The 14,952-nt window shown below is 42.3% G+C and overlaps 1 protein-coding gene across 11 annotated transcripts in view; it reads left to right on the top strand.

Moving 5' to 3' along the window:
* The window catches only part of NEO1 (neogenin 1), a 160,943-nt gene that overhangs the window by 36,466 nt on the left and 109,525 nt on the right, over positions 1-14,952 (top strand). For all 11 annotated transcript variants that reach the window (XM_065077127.1, XM_065077122.1, XM_065077126.1 and 8 more), the window contains exon 2: positions 14,389-14,706. In XM_065077127.1, coding sequence (XP_064933199.1) covers positions 14,389-14,706 — 318 coding nt within the window. The remainder of the gene's footprint in view (positions 1-14,388; positions 14,707-14,952) is intronic.

Genomic DNA, 14,952 nt, shown 5'->3' with positions numbered 1-14,952 from the left:
TTGGTTTGGTGGGGTGGTTTCCAGTCCCCTGTTCTTTTGGTGCAGGGTGAAGTCGCGAGTCCTTCCTTTGCCTTGCTGTTTTCCCCAGTTCTCTGTGAGACAGAGCTCCCGTTAGACAGTGTCCTTTTATGTTTTGTGGTCATTTTCCATCATGTGGTCCTGTAGTGTAGCCCCAGATTTTCTAAAATTCTAGATAATTATAGTTGTCAATGAGGTCTCTCTGATTAATTATGTTCTGGTAAAAGTAGTTCACCTGCAAAACCAATTTAAAATAGGTAGCGCTGGTGTCTGGGGTTACCTTTTTCTCTGTATATTTAAACAGTAAAACTGGCGAGATGAAGCTCAGATTCATCTCCCAACATTTTGTGAGACTGAAAATATGCAAGAATTGATACCTGGTGTGCGAGACGTCAGCAACCAGCGCGCCTTTGCTTCATTGAACATCTTTGTGAAGAGCCCTCAGACCACTTCCACAGTAAAATTATTAATAATCTGAATGCTGAAGCAGATCTACTGCCGTCATTGGTTAAGTCTAAAAGGATCTATTATATGCTTTCTTGAAACCCATGGATTGATCATCTGCCCGTTGATAGTTCTAGCTTAACTTTTGCTTTAGCAATCATGGCATAGGTAATATTTACCAGTCTGAAGGAGGGAGCGTGCGTGGGTCGCTGTGGCTGGGGGGAGATGCTCTTGGAGCTGAAACTGTTAAGCCTAAAAATGTGAATAACTTGCCCCTCCCTCTGCTACTTTGCAAAGATCAAAACAACTTTTAATACATGTAAACTATGTATTTGAAAACTTTGGGAGATAAAGTCATTACATTTGAATACTGGCTGTAAGAAATCTCTGCTGTGTAGAAGCCCTAATGAAACAAGAGCAAAGCATCTTAATATTCTGTGATTTATATCGCATCTCATGTGCAACTAAGAGTGCAGTGAAGTGAAGGAGGACTGAAATAGCGCATGTTATTGGGTGATTCAAAGCCAGAAAATCTAAGATAAGCAAAGTTTGACAGAAACATGACAATTTTTTTTAATATGTTCACTCTTTTTTTTTTTTCCCCGCAATATTTTAGAACATATTTGTATGTGCAGAGCAGTGCTGCATTACAGTGCCTCACCTCTGAGATCCCTTGTCTTTAGATGAGTTGCCCGGTTCCTCTTGTCATCAGGTGTGCAGCCGTGGGTGTTTCTGTTCGGGGCTGATAAAATGATTTTACATGGTTAACAGTGGCACGAGCTCGGCTCTCTGGGCTCTCTGGGCTCTCAGTATAGCCCTCTATACTGAAAGGAGCTGGTTTGTGTTTGCTGGTTGTGGTTCTTGAACCAAACAAAAACCTCACCAAACATCAGGCAGCGTTTTCTTGGAAATCTCTATTTACGAAGTGAAAATTACTCTGCTAGGAAGCACAGCTTCCCATTTGCGATAGTCAGAACATGATGTGAATTGATGGAAATAAAGCTTTTTTGCCTCTTAAACATAGATTTTAAATGTTAATGGTAGCCTCAGCAGGGACTGCAGTCTAATTACCTGATTCTGGTGATTAAGGTATGTTTGAGTTGGGAAAGTTTCTCAGGAGAAGATTGTACAGGCTATTTCTGTGAAGCCCCGGAGTGGACGGGTGACCGAGCCCAGAGGAGTTATTAGCTCTCGCGGTGCGTGACAGCGGTCAGCAGTGGATGTGCGTGGAGCAGATCTGCCCTTCGGCTGGAAACGTTGTGGTTTCGCCTTCAGGGTACCATTTTGGCGGCTGGCACAAATTCCAGCAGGAATTCTTAAAGGATCTGGGCAAAGCTTTGCCGTAATCTCTTTCGGCACTTGTTTTGTGTTGCGACGCTTGAGCGTAAATTGCTTTGTATTAATGCAGTTGTGTCACTGTGTATTATTGAGAATAGAAAGCTTGTTGCAGCGGGCAGCGACCATGATGCAAACGTGAAGGGTAGGGCAAAACCCTTCCCTTAATGCTAGCTAGAGACCTGAAACGGAGAGGAAAAATAGACCTGCATGCCCTGGTCTTAGTACCAAAACCACGCTTAACATCACTGGTAGCATAAACACAACCATAATGATTAATGAGAGTCAGACGCTGAAATTTTCAGAGCGTGCTGAGATTTTGTGTCGTCCTCCTCATCTCTCATACGGTAGTGGATGGATCAGGAACATGGTGTAGCTTTTCTTGCTGGATTCCTCGAAAAAGATCTTTCCTAATGTTGCCATTATTGTGGCTTTCTGTGCTGCTTCCGGTGCTTTTAATGTGAAGGTATTTAACAGCTCACTGCTCTATGTGAAATAATGGAAAGCCGGTTTGGGGTTTATCTTTCACCAGGCTTTCCTGCTTTGGATGCTTGGACTTGTGCCTGTCCCCGCGAAGAGCTGCATCCAAATCATGTTTTATGAAGTAGCATCAGCTGAAATTTTATTTCGGAAAGTAAGTTGCATCCCACTGTCCAAGCAGGTTGAAGAGCTTTTTGTCATATGAAGGTGAACGTTTCTTTTGTGAAAACAATTAGGTTACAGTCTCCTCTCTTCAATTAAACTATCTGTTCAGTAGCTCACACTTTAGCTCTCCCTCATCAGGTAAATTTTTGCATCCTAAGAACTCGGAGGTGTCGCCAGAGCAAAGGGCGACACCAACACAGTCTGCATGGGGCTCCTGAGCCATCTGCTGCGTGTCAGAAACTTGTGCGGTTGTCAGTGCTGGGAACAGGTATTGCCCTCTTTCTCTGGAGCTGTTAGTTCTGTTGCCATAATTAATCAACTTCATATTTCATCAGGTCTGTCTGTTTGTTTAACAGCTTAAAGTTGCGTGAATTGAGTGCCGCCCTCCAATGTGGTATGCGGAGTTCAGGTCTGGGTCCTGTTTTGATATTACTTGAGCTTGAAAATTCTGTTTTTTATTAAGCAAAGGAAAATCTTGGAGCTGGAACCTTCTCAATAGCCGACCAGGTAGCTGTCAGACTACTGAATGTGTTTTGTGCGTGCCCGTTCATAAATTCATAGTGAGAAGAAGAGAATTATCCGGCACAGAGCCAGCCGGTGAGGGGAGAGAGCTCAATGCTCTTGTATTGAGATGAGAACTTCTACCATCATGGGGAAATCAGAATAAAAGGGACATAAGGAAATTCCTTCTAATGTGACGTACACATTTGCTTTTCTTAAGCACCTCCAACTTAGTAGTTCAGGTAATACCCGTATCTATACGATGATTTAGTTAATATATGCAATACTTGTGTTGCCACTCTTGTGTAAGTTCCTTTTAAACATGCTTGCTTTCCCACTTCGAAATAATATATATTATAAATGAGCAGATAAGTCTGTTTTTTACTTGCACATCTATATAACATTTGCAAAGCTAATGCTTGTAAATATTTTTGCTAATATATTTGCAAAGCCACAGTTACAATTTTTTATTTGATTCTGATGAAACCTGCGCCAATCAGAGCTATGAGACTTCATGGGAATTTAGGAGCTTAAGCGAGTAAACAAGCGAGATGAAAGCTTTGGTTTGTCTTGTAGAAGTGAAACAGGAAGCTGCTTCACTTTCAGAAGAGACAAGAATCTGTGTAAAGCCTTTAAAACTCCTCTTTCAGCTCATTTTACTGTACTTTCAACTGAGATCAAACAGGGAGAGCGCCGGCAGTTGGACGCGCTCTGTGACATCCCCTGCTTTCTGTTCTCAGGTCAGCTAGATGTGTGTAATATTATATGACTGCCCTGCTTGCCAGGAACATGCGGAAGAAGAGATATGAAGAATCGGGGGTTAAATTGAGGCATTTGGCTAGTTTTCTTTTTAGCTTTTCTTATAAAGAGCTCGCTACCGGCTTAGTGGCAATCTGTTACGGAAAACTGTCAGCCGGGTAAAACATCAGGACTGCAAACTTGTAGTAAAGGATCAGTGCAATTGGATTTTTTCGTAGATCTGTTGTGAATACAGATACGTTGTTAATAGTCCACAGTTGCCTTGCTGAAGTGTAGCTCTTTGATTTCATATATGAAAAAGTAATAAACAAAAATCCAATAATTTGCTCTACTCTGTATGTTCAGCGCACTTGAAATAATGAAGTTGCGGTAAATAAGACTTGGGGATTTTATATTTATTTAATTCCAGATCACGTTTGTGCATTTCACCTTAAAGGATCAGTGAGATTTATGAATATTTCTGTCATGTTTAGGCTCGGGGGTCTGTAGCGAGTTTAATCTAGGATGACAAAGCTGGTGAGGTAGGTGTAGTGTGCCTGGGACAGCTTGTTTGATGTGAGGATATAGTCCGGAGTCGGGGTGCAAAGCCAGAGCTCAGGTTTGGGTGGAGATTCCCTGTTGAGGCAGCCAGAGCCCCATTCTGCTTCTCAAACTGTTATCCATCGCACCCAGCCAAACCGTATAAAAGGCAGGAAATGTTTCCAAATCAATGGGCACAACTCACACTCGAGAGGATAAAAAAAACATGTTTGAAGCTTGTAAAACCAGTGTATTGTTGAGGTGACACAAATGGAGACTTTTATCCACTGCTCAGAGTGAAAAACTAAGTGACTTGAAGGAGTTGTTAACTCAGCGACGTGCGCTTGAGTTACTGCTGCAGCTGTTCTGCTGGCGGACACTGGTCCGTCACGTAATTGAGTGGTGTCTCTTCGCTTATTCTTGGCTATGGTTAAAATGGTGTTTGTTTGTGACTAGTTATCCTCTTTTTTTTAGCATTGGGACTGATCTGGATAACAATTTTTGATTTCTTTATCTTCGAATCTCCGTGTTTTACCAGTTCTGAGTCTCCTAAGTTGTCCTGTCATCTGGTTCAGTAATATTCTGGTTTTGTAAGCTGTATGATGTGTATTTGTTTATACGGCTAATAAGTTGTGTTTGGTTGATGCTTGTGGCAGTTTTTATAATTGTTAAATGTTTGTCTTGATAAAGTAATTGACGTTTGAAAAATAATCGGTTGTAGAGGACAGTGGTAGGTGTATGTGTAACGTATCAACTTTGTATATATGCACACTTTATATATGGGTGTGTGTATACATGTTAATGAAAGGCATGATATACGTGACTTAATGATTTGTTGCTTAAAGTTCACAGACTTCTAGATGGTTGCTACTATATAATGAACTTTTTAAATCACAAGGCTCATTCTTGCCTTTCCCAGGGTTTCAAGACTAGGCACATTTCTAATCCTTTGTCTAATGTCAAGTGCCTTGCGTATTTTTCTGTAGTTCAATTAGTATTGAGTGTGTGAGGGGTCTGAGCATCTCCAGGCTTTTATCTTTAGAATGCACAGCTTTTTGGGGGCCCTCTCAAACAACCAGCGTTCCAAACCCTTCCGCTCAACGGCAAACCGAAACCAATGGGTGATGCTCCTGGTTATCAGTTGTTATAACTTAGATTTGGGAAGCATCGGTTTTATTGCAACTTAATTCATCCATGTAATGAACGCTGCCACGAATGTTGAATTTTACGGGTGTAAACTAGTGTAAATATGTTTTTAAATAGTGGTTCTTAAAAACACTGCAGTATGTTTATAGTATCTGTTATGTGCATCTTTGCCTGTCTGCTGTTCATGTTTTTTTCACTAGCATCTGAAAGATCAATAAAATCCTCATTTATAAATAGCTAAGGTGATTATATTTTTATGTATTGCGGATCAACAGTGTGATTGGACAGTGGTTGCTGCATAGGAAGCCAGATGAGTGAAACAGGCTGTACAATTAGCTATGCTGAGCATACAGAATTAACTGGCTGTCTGTATCTTTCAGCACGAGTCCCCTAAATTAGGGCCCCCAAGGCAGTTCAGAGGTGCCAGCACAGGTTGCTGGGACTTTCTCTCCAAGAGCTATTGAGCTGAAGAACAAAACCCACTCTGGCCGCCCAGGTCCCTCAGTCCCACGCAGAGGCTGAATTTGGGCGGGTTCTGTGTGCGTTTGCTCAGTTCTGAGGTGTTCCCTCGCATCCGCGCTCGAGTGCGCTGTGACAAGACACCGAGTTGAAAGGATTCTCTTTGCTCTGATCTGATGTGCCTGTTCTTCTGTTTCCAGGTCCTCTTAGATAGTCTTTGCTTGATCTTGCATTAAAGGTATTTGTTAACATATTTTTATCCCTCTTTTATTTAACATGACAGGTCTCTCTCTTTAGAAAGACACCGGAAAAGATGTTCAGCAACTTTGAGTTGTGTTCTTGCTTGCATCTTTATTTCTTTTTAATGTTCAGCTCTTTTTTCCCCACTTCAAGCTTCCCATAGAGACCAGGCTTCTTCTTATCATCCCCATATATCCTCTTGTGTGCCGTTTTGACTGTTGCCTGCGATTGGAGCCCTCCTGAGTTGGTAACAGCATCCCCTTGCCCTTCACACCTCTGCAAGCATCTTTGTCACCAGTGTCATCCCCCCGAAGCGCTGAATTGAGTGGGTGGGCTGGAGGAACCCACCACATGCAGGGGGATCGTCCCCTGATGGAGCGGGGGAGCAATTTGAGGGTTCTGCTTGCTGCAGAACAATGTTTAGATTTCTTAAAGAGAAACACGACCTTAAAGAGTTTGGCGGGTTTGCTCTATTATTTAGGAAGCAAACCGTCAGGTGTCTTCCCTCTCTGATGACCGTTCACTCCAGGGCTGTCTCTTGTAGCTCCGCAGACAAGCTCTCAGGCCAGGCCTATGTCTGTCATGGTGTGAATGTTCAGGATTCTTCTCTCCTCTGGAGCCTATTTTTAAAGCTCCAGTTGCAAACCTTCAGGTGAGGCCCTTAACCACATGCAAAACAGACTTTCAGGAGACATAATTCTCAGAAAATAAAAAATGTAATGGGGTAGAATAGCAGAAGGGCTGGCTCAAGCCAGGTACCTGTGCAGAGGTCTGCCCAAGCATAAAAAGCTACAAACTTTTATGTCTTTATGGACCGTTCACACCAAAATCCAGTCCAACAGGAAAATTTCACCACCAGGTCCTTTGCTCCCCATTGTACCTGTTTTCTTAGGCTCCACGTGGGTTTATTTTGTTCAGTTGTAGACATTGGGTTTGGTCCATATCTTTGAAGGTGCCGTTTTGTCTGGGTAAATCCTTTCTTAGCGAAGTGCAGAACAGGCCCTGCTTTGCAGATGGCTGTGATGTCTCTGCCTTAGCCTTGGATCGTTGTTTTCCAAGACAATTCCGCTTCATCTCGCAGGTGTTCAGTGTAGTCTGCAGTTGCTTTTGGTAAATACGAGCAGAACCTTACAGCTTAAAATTTTAGTAAATCTGGTCTGCCAAGTAACATGAATCAAAGAGTACACTAAAAATCATACAACCTTACATCTCTAAATAATCTATTATGTTTGGTGTGCATCTGCTTAAGCTAAATGATCAACATTAAGCTTTAACTGGGCTCATCCCCGGACCTGTGAGTAGTAAATCCATTGCCATACAGCTAATTTTTTTATACATATTTATATTCTAAACCGTTTTTGAAGTACCAGTCTTGCAAAAATAAAAGACTGAGGCAGCGAATGTGCTTCTCTAGCGCTGGGGAGGGTTTGGGCGAACCAGTCACTCCAGTGTGAGCGCCCAGAGCCCAACTGGGGTGCCAGCGGGATGAGATGGAGGCATCTTTTGCTCTGGATGTTCAGCATCTTGCCTGCATTGTGTGCAGTGTGTATTTTGATTCCTCCAAATGGCCTTTCCATTTTTTAACCCGTTGAAAGCCACTGTTTGTTTTTAGCATTGCATATATCTAAAGGGGTAAATTCTGTTCCTGAGCACCCAGAAGACTGGAACTCTAGGGAAAGAAATCCATTACTCCAGAAAAAAATGGAAGTTGTTCTTCACCTGCTCTAACTAATGTGGTATTGTCAGGAGCTAACATATGGTAGCTATTTCTGTGGAGAAGTCAAAGTACTATTGTTCACAATAGTGAACAGAAATACATTTTCTTCCTTTCGTAGGTGTCTTCACAGTGCCCTCTAGTAATCTTTTGTAGAAATGCTCGATGGATCTTTTCTCAGGCCGATCTGGTAGAGTCATGAAAACGATCACTGGAAGAATTAAAAAAATGGGACGAATTGAGCACTGGTCCCCTGTAACTGATGTGCTTTCCGAAGGAAGCACTGCTGATAATGAAGAGAAGTAAAAATTGCTCGGCATTCTTCTCTTTTTCATCCTTGATCAGGAAGAATATGAAAAGTGTGAGTACTCTGCAGTCAGATTACTGTAAAACTGCCAGAACTGACAGCTGTAAATTGGCTACTCCAGTAATGGGGTTTCAGCCAGGGCTGTGAAGTTCCAAGCAGAGAAATTACATCTTTTTGCTTGAAGCGTGAGGAAGAAAATTGCAGGGGAATAAGAGCCATGCAGAGCATAAAAAAAAGGGATGGAATGGGCAAAAAAACCCCCTCCTGGCATACTGTTAATTTCCTATGAAAGGTAATCACTGTGGCTAATTTTGACAGGTGAGAAAAGCGGAGCTTGCCGCGGGATGAAGGTTTGTTGGGTAGAGCGCGCGGGGGGCCGTGGTGCTGGTCGCCCCAATGGCATCAGCACCCGAGAGCATCTCGAGCTGCTCCCAGATCATCAGCCCAACAACTGATCCCCGAGATTGTGGTCAAGGGAACCGCTGTGCCTGGAGTTTAAGTCAAAGAGGTTTTCACCTTGTTATCATTCTAGCGTATTTCTGTCATTAATAGCAATAGAAAGGGGATTACATCTGCAAGAACGGTTTGTTCTTACCATTTTAAATCCTACTCAAGCTTAAAGGGGTGTGTTGGAGATGGGCTATTTAAACAAAAACTGATAGTTTTATGAAATGAGAGGAATGGCTTTGGTTGCTCCACAAAAGAAAGAAAAAGGTTGATAAAAATCCTTTAATCTATTCCTCTGAAATGATTATGAAAAGAAATGTTGCAGTTACGATATTCAGGGTAGTTCTTTCATTGGCTTAACTTGAAAATATGGCATTACACGGTCTGGCTTGCTTTCCTTTGAGTATAAAAGCAAAATCTCTTAGAAAGGATGTTCCTTGCAGAAGATGAGAGGTTTGTGGGATGCAGTTCCTAGAAGCGAGGTCTGTAAAACCCAAGGGTTGTTTTTAAGCAACCTGAAAGAAATCCATTTTTGTCTTCTTAGTGGGTGTACAGGATTCTTTTTCCTTATACATCAGGAGGAATAACAAGTCCAACCGAACTTGTTTCTGAAGCACAGCTGGTTGGCAGTTTCCTGGGTTGGAGTGTAGATTGAAGGTGTCCAGAAGCCCTTGGCAGAAGTTAACTGTCGAGAAGCAACACTGGAGTTTGTGGCATCTTTTCTCCTTCCGTTTTCCAAGCCTGATGGTTCTGCTCGGTGTGGCGCAGCTCCTTACCTGGTTCGTTAAAGGAACCATCATCACAGAACGTATGGCAATTAAGCGGCAACGCTGGAAGTAATAAAGTTGCTTCCATGCGTTCAAAATTCAGGTAAAAATATCCAGCTCCCTGGAGGTGTTAGAAAGGCCATGCAAAGAAACACCAGACGTAAACGCATCTCCTAGAATGGCTGCTATTTGAGATTACAATCTGTGTTTGGATTTTGCTGTTGATTATTATCTTGTTTTCCTTCCCATTATTTAATAATATATGAGGAGATGGTATCACTTACATAAGGAGTGGTTGGAGTAAGTGCCTGGGTGCTCGCTTTTCAGTGGTTTACTGCAGGCACACACTGTTTGGATGCTTTTTTCTTAATTCTGTTTCTGCATATTTTTTTAATGGGCTAATTTTTTCAAGTATAATGTTGTGCTTGAGTTGTCAGGAAGGTCGGTTAAGATTAAGCCAACATTAACTCGTTATTAACGAGTGAAAGTGAACTGGAAGCATGGACAGAGCCGTAAAGCATTGTTGCGAAATGTACTTTGCTTTGCTTGAATTTGTTGTGTGTTTATTGACTGTACTATGTAAATGACAAGGACATTTCTGAGTTACTGAAGGCAAAGTCTTGAAACATGTATTATTAATATGTCTTTCTATCTTATAGTAATTGCTATGATGACGAGCATCTTGGCTTTTGTGCTCCTGTTACCACATGATGTCAAAACCCTTCCCGACTCTGTAACATGAAACCACTAGAGAATAATGCGCAAAAGTAGGCAGCTTTCCCCAGCTTCATGTCTCTAGAAGGATACCCTTTGAAAAAGGGCAGAGCAGAGTTCCTGCTGCTAGAACTGTCCTCTGTGCGCTGGTGACAAGTGCACGTGGGCCCCTGGTACCCAGACGGGCGCTCTGCACAATGGTCCATACACAGGAATTTCTCTAAATGGACAATTGTGTCGAGCCGAAGGAGGGGGCGGGTTTTCTGGTGGTGTTCCAGGCTGTTCTGTTCGCTCAGCATTGTCTGCTTGGTCTGTGCTGTAAGGAGACACCTGCATGTCGGGTTGGTGACTCCAGAGAAGGACAAGCACCTGACGTTGTGCTGCTTTCAGGAGAATGTGCTTGAACCAGCTGTTTTCCTCTTGTCTCTCTGCTGCACAGAAACAACCCCTTTTTAGTTTTTGAAGGGGAAAGAGGCTCTGTACGGCTTGTTTCCCTGTATCGGAAATAAAACACTGTCTGTCCCTTGTGGATCTCGGAACATCCCTCCTTCTGTTATGGGCCAGGGCCCTTCTGCGTCGTTCTTCAGGCATCATTGCTGGCCAGCCATGCTTAATGATGCTGGGGTGAAGATTAGCTCATCTTCTTGATTAATATCTTTGTTAATAGTGTATTAAATCATAAAAAGAGGAGTTCTGCTTGTGCTGAAGGAGGAAGGAATCTAGTAAGTCTGGGAAGGTCTAGATTGATACATGGTGCTACTCGTCATGTTACATCACTCGTTCTCCTCGGTTCCACTGTCAGCCCAGCGCGGGAATTATTGACGTACCAGCACCATTTATATTGTACAACTGCAGCCAGGGGTAGCTCTTACCTTTTGTTCTTTTTTTTTCCCAGTGCTTAAAGGCAATATCATTTTTGTCTCATAATTTATGGATTGTAGAGGCTTTGTAAAGAAAGAAATGAAATGGATTTTAGAAAATGCAATTTAAAAGATTTGGCCTTGGTTTTTCAGTGCAAGAGGACTCACCAACCACCATATATATGATTGGGCATTAGATGTGTTTAAAAAACCCCTGAAATCCTAAAGATCTTTGCTTGGTTGATGTATATTGCCATCATGGGCAGCTTCATTTGGTCAGGTGGTCTATATTTTATATTCCCCATAAGAGAAACATGTAATATTAAGTAGAAAATAACTCTGCATCTCAACATTGGTTTATGTTGTAATATCATCTATAAATTTTTCTTATTGGGTAGTGCAGAATGTTTCCAATGTTGTCAAGGAAAAAAAAAAAATCCAACTTGCTAATACTTACCTTTTCATTAGAGATTAATGCATGTAGCACTTTATCCAGATAGATAATGTGCTCCTTGGCAATGGATGTTGTAACAAACCACAAAACAAGTTCATCGTGAGCTCTTGCTGGCAGCTTGCGAAGAATAACATATGTAACATCTTCAATTAAAACACATTGGGCTAATTCTCGAAGACAGCTTTTTTAATGATCTAGGTTAGGAAGGGCATGACATACTGGTTTTAGGATTACAAGAGCCATTGGGAATGTTAATTAAATTCTGGTGAAAAGCCTTTTAAAAGTTCAATCCCGCAGCAAGAGAGCTTGGATCTCTTATCGTGGGCTTGCAGTACGCAAAAGGGGCTTGGTAAGAGTTCCTGCCGCTCTGATTAGGGTGTTGTCAAATACTTCTCTTTTAACCGTCAGTTTTCAAAGGCATTATATATGTGCTCTTAAATTGCTTCGGAATCTAACTTAAAAGGACAAGTGCGATCTCCCAATTGACACAGCTTTCCTCAACGCGTAAAACAAGCGGTGGTTCTCCATCAAAGCCCCGTATGAATCTAACATCAGGTATTTTTGATGAAAGATGCGTTTGGTTGCCTTCAGTTATCATTTCTATTTGGAAAAAGTGGTTCTGAAACTATACCTGCGCTTCACGTTTTCTTTCTGGATGGTTATTGGGTTTAGTGTGTGTAAACGGAATGCAGTTTCCTTCCAGTACTCACGTGAAATCTGGTATTAAAAGTCCTCTGCTTGCAATGGAGTTGGCGGTCGCGGCCAGGAAGACGTCAGTATGAATTAGTTGTGGTGGCAACAGTGAATCGAAGGTGAATCTGTAGCCGTGTGACGCTTGGAGGTAATTTATATGTACTAAGTAGAACTGAGATCGGAGTCATTTTGTCTGAAGCTATTTTCCTGAATGACATAATTTTTAAAGAGCTCGTGTCAGGCAGTTGTACAAACGCACATTTAAATGATGTAAGTCTGATATCGGAATGCTTGTCTTTTTCACAAATTAACTGAATAGCGCAGGGAAGATTCTTCCCACTTGAGCAGCTGCTTTATATGTACTATTCCAGGCACCCCCTCCCCTGGATGTACCACTGCACCAAGTGCGGTGCAGCTTGCAGAATGTACAAAACCCACAGGTCTGCAGGCATGGTAGCGGTAAAAAGAAGGCAAAGAAAAGCCTCACATTTCTTTTTTCCCCGCTGAGGTCTGCAGCCCTTTGAAAACGCAGCGTTGGGAAGGGTGATCGATGAGCTCGTTGTGTCTTACCTCACCGCCCTCAGATTCCCTGTAGCTGGGAAGCGTCACTAAAACGTCCTTCTTTGGGGTTTCACAGTGTTTTTGTGGTCTGTGGGGAAGCGTGCCGTGAGGAGAGGCTCAGGCAGCTTCAGCTCAACTTGCTGAACTTGGTGTCATGTCTCAGATGTGTGTTGTTGGCCCTTTTTCAGTGAGAAGAGTTGCAGGCTCACAGTCCTTCATCCCAGTCCTAGAGAGTCGGGTTTGAGCTAGGCTTAGCAAGGGACAGCTGGAAAGTGAAACATTTTTCAATCAGGTACTGGTACTGCCAGACCAAGTGGGTTGGTTTGCTGCACCAATGTCAGATAAAAATAACGTCCTAGGTACCTGTGCTGTACAGGGGGGACAGGTCTGTCTTCACTGCTTTATACATTGGCTGAACACTCATCATCTTTGTTTCCTCAATGGTTATGAGCTGCTCTGGAAAGGGAGATGGAACTTCTCTGCCATGGCTGTTAAAGAACGTCCTCGTACGTTACTTGAGAAAGTTATTTCTCAGATTTTTAGCTAACAGCAGTCTAAGGCTGCTGCTGCATGCTGAGGGTACGTTAGTACACACAGTGGTTGTAAAATACGCTTTATTTGTTAGGATGGTGGTTTATTTGCTGCGTCTATGGAAAACAGTTATTTTCTAGGCCTTGCGAAAAGCCCTTTTAAGTTTGGCTGTGTGTTTTCAGGTGGCATTTTTAAGTGTTTCCTTTTGCAGCTTGCTTTCTTTCTGTAAAAACTGGAGGAATTGTCGCAGCTCGGGGTTGAAGGGACTATCTCCAAAAGCCCTGTTAGCTGTTTAGTCTGTGCACTTTCGTGTTTGGATTGCTGGTAGGCAGCTACTAGCATTACAGTTTATACTGCCGTGATGTTTTGTACAGGTATACCACTCCTAGTCCCAAGCCGAGGAGAGGTGGAGTTTGTCACAGTACAGGTGGGCAGCCTTGGTGGGGTTTCTAAGGCTGGCTTTAAAAATAATGACCCTGTTTTCACTCAACACAGCATTGTGCCGATTTGGAAAACTGTTCTTCCCTAAAAGTATTTTTCTTCTTTCTCTTTTCTCTGGATGATGAAGTTAAGGCAAGTCCAAGTGATATTGGCACACAGTCTTCCTGCTTGACCCAATACACCAGAAATACAGTAATTAAAATTCCCTTCTTCATGGAAAGTAGATGTTAATTATAGAAGTCCTCTGGGAATACTTACAATGGAAAAGTAATTGTGTTTATCCTGTGCTAGAATAGAAGAAAATGTTTTACGGCACTTGCATGATGAGTTAAGCTCAGAATTGGCATCTCTTTTTCTCTTGAGGGCTGAGTTATTCTTAATATATCTTGATCTTTATTATACAAAACAAATGACCGCACTGCTGTGGTATGGCAGCCGTACCACAAAAGGCCAAAAAGAGAGGCCTAGCGGTACATACCGTTTGTTATAAATGTGGTGCTTGGGCACATCTCTGGGTTTGCACAGGTTTTGATGAGGCTGACTTGTGTCCGCAGTGGATTGCTCATGGCCATTAACCACGTCGGCTGCACTGCGAGCAAGAGGATATGTTACAAGGATGAAAATCTCTTTAAATTTAAGAGTTCATAGATATAAATAGTTAAAGCAGAAAATACTGTCATATAGACCAAACTATTTTTACCATGTTCAGGAAGACGACATTGCAAGTAGCGGTGACTTGCGCGCATCACAACAGTTTGAAATGACGATGCATTTTCTGTTTAAAATATCCAGAAGGCTAACCCCCAAACTGTGATGCAATTTGTGTTTTGCAGGATCCCTTGTGAGAACCTTCTCCCCTTTTTACTTTCTGGTGGAGCCGACAGATGTTCTGTCAGTCCGCGGAGCATCTGTCATCATGAACTGTTCAGCTTACTGCGAAACTTCGCCAAAAATTGAATGGAAGAAAGATGGGACTTTCCTGAACTTGGTGTCCGATGACCGTCGCCAGTTGTTACCAGATGGATCTTTATTAATAAACAGTGTGGTGCATTCCAAGCATAATAAACCTGATGAAGGATATTATCAATGTGTGGCCACTGTAGAGAGCCTGGGGACCATTGTCAGCAGGACAGCAAAGCTCATGGTAGCAGGTAAGTCTCTTTTTTTGGTTGTTAATATAACAGTACATGTGTACTCTGTCCTTACTAAAGGAGGAAGGTGCTTTTCAAGAAAGGAAAAGGTAAGTTTAATCAATGAAACTGGGGCTGCATCTCTTGTGTTAGGAGCTGAGAGGTGTCATGTATTCTGTTCACCTAAACGGCTTAATGTGCGTTTCTCAGAAAATGCTGAAGATCAGGAAATCTGAAATGAACAGATTAAAAATATTTAAAAAGTTG

The sequence above is a fragment of the Columba livia genome, chromosome 11, assembly GCF_036013475.1.
Source record: "Columba livia isolate bColLiv1 breed racing homer chromosome 11, bColLiv1.pat.W.v2, whole genome shotgun sequence".
Lineage (NCBI taxonomy): Eukaryota > Metazoa > Chordata > Aves > Columbiformes > Columbidae > Columba > Columba livia.
The sequence above is the reverse complement of the archived record's forward strand: the minus strand, read 5'-3'. Positions and strand labels throughout refer to the sequence as shown.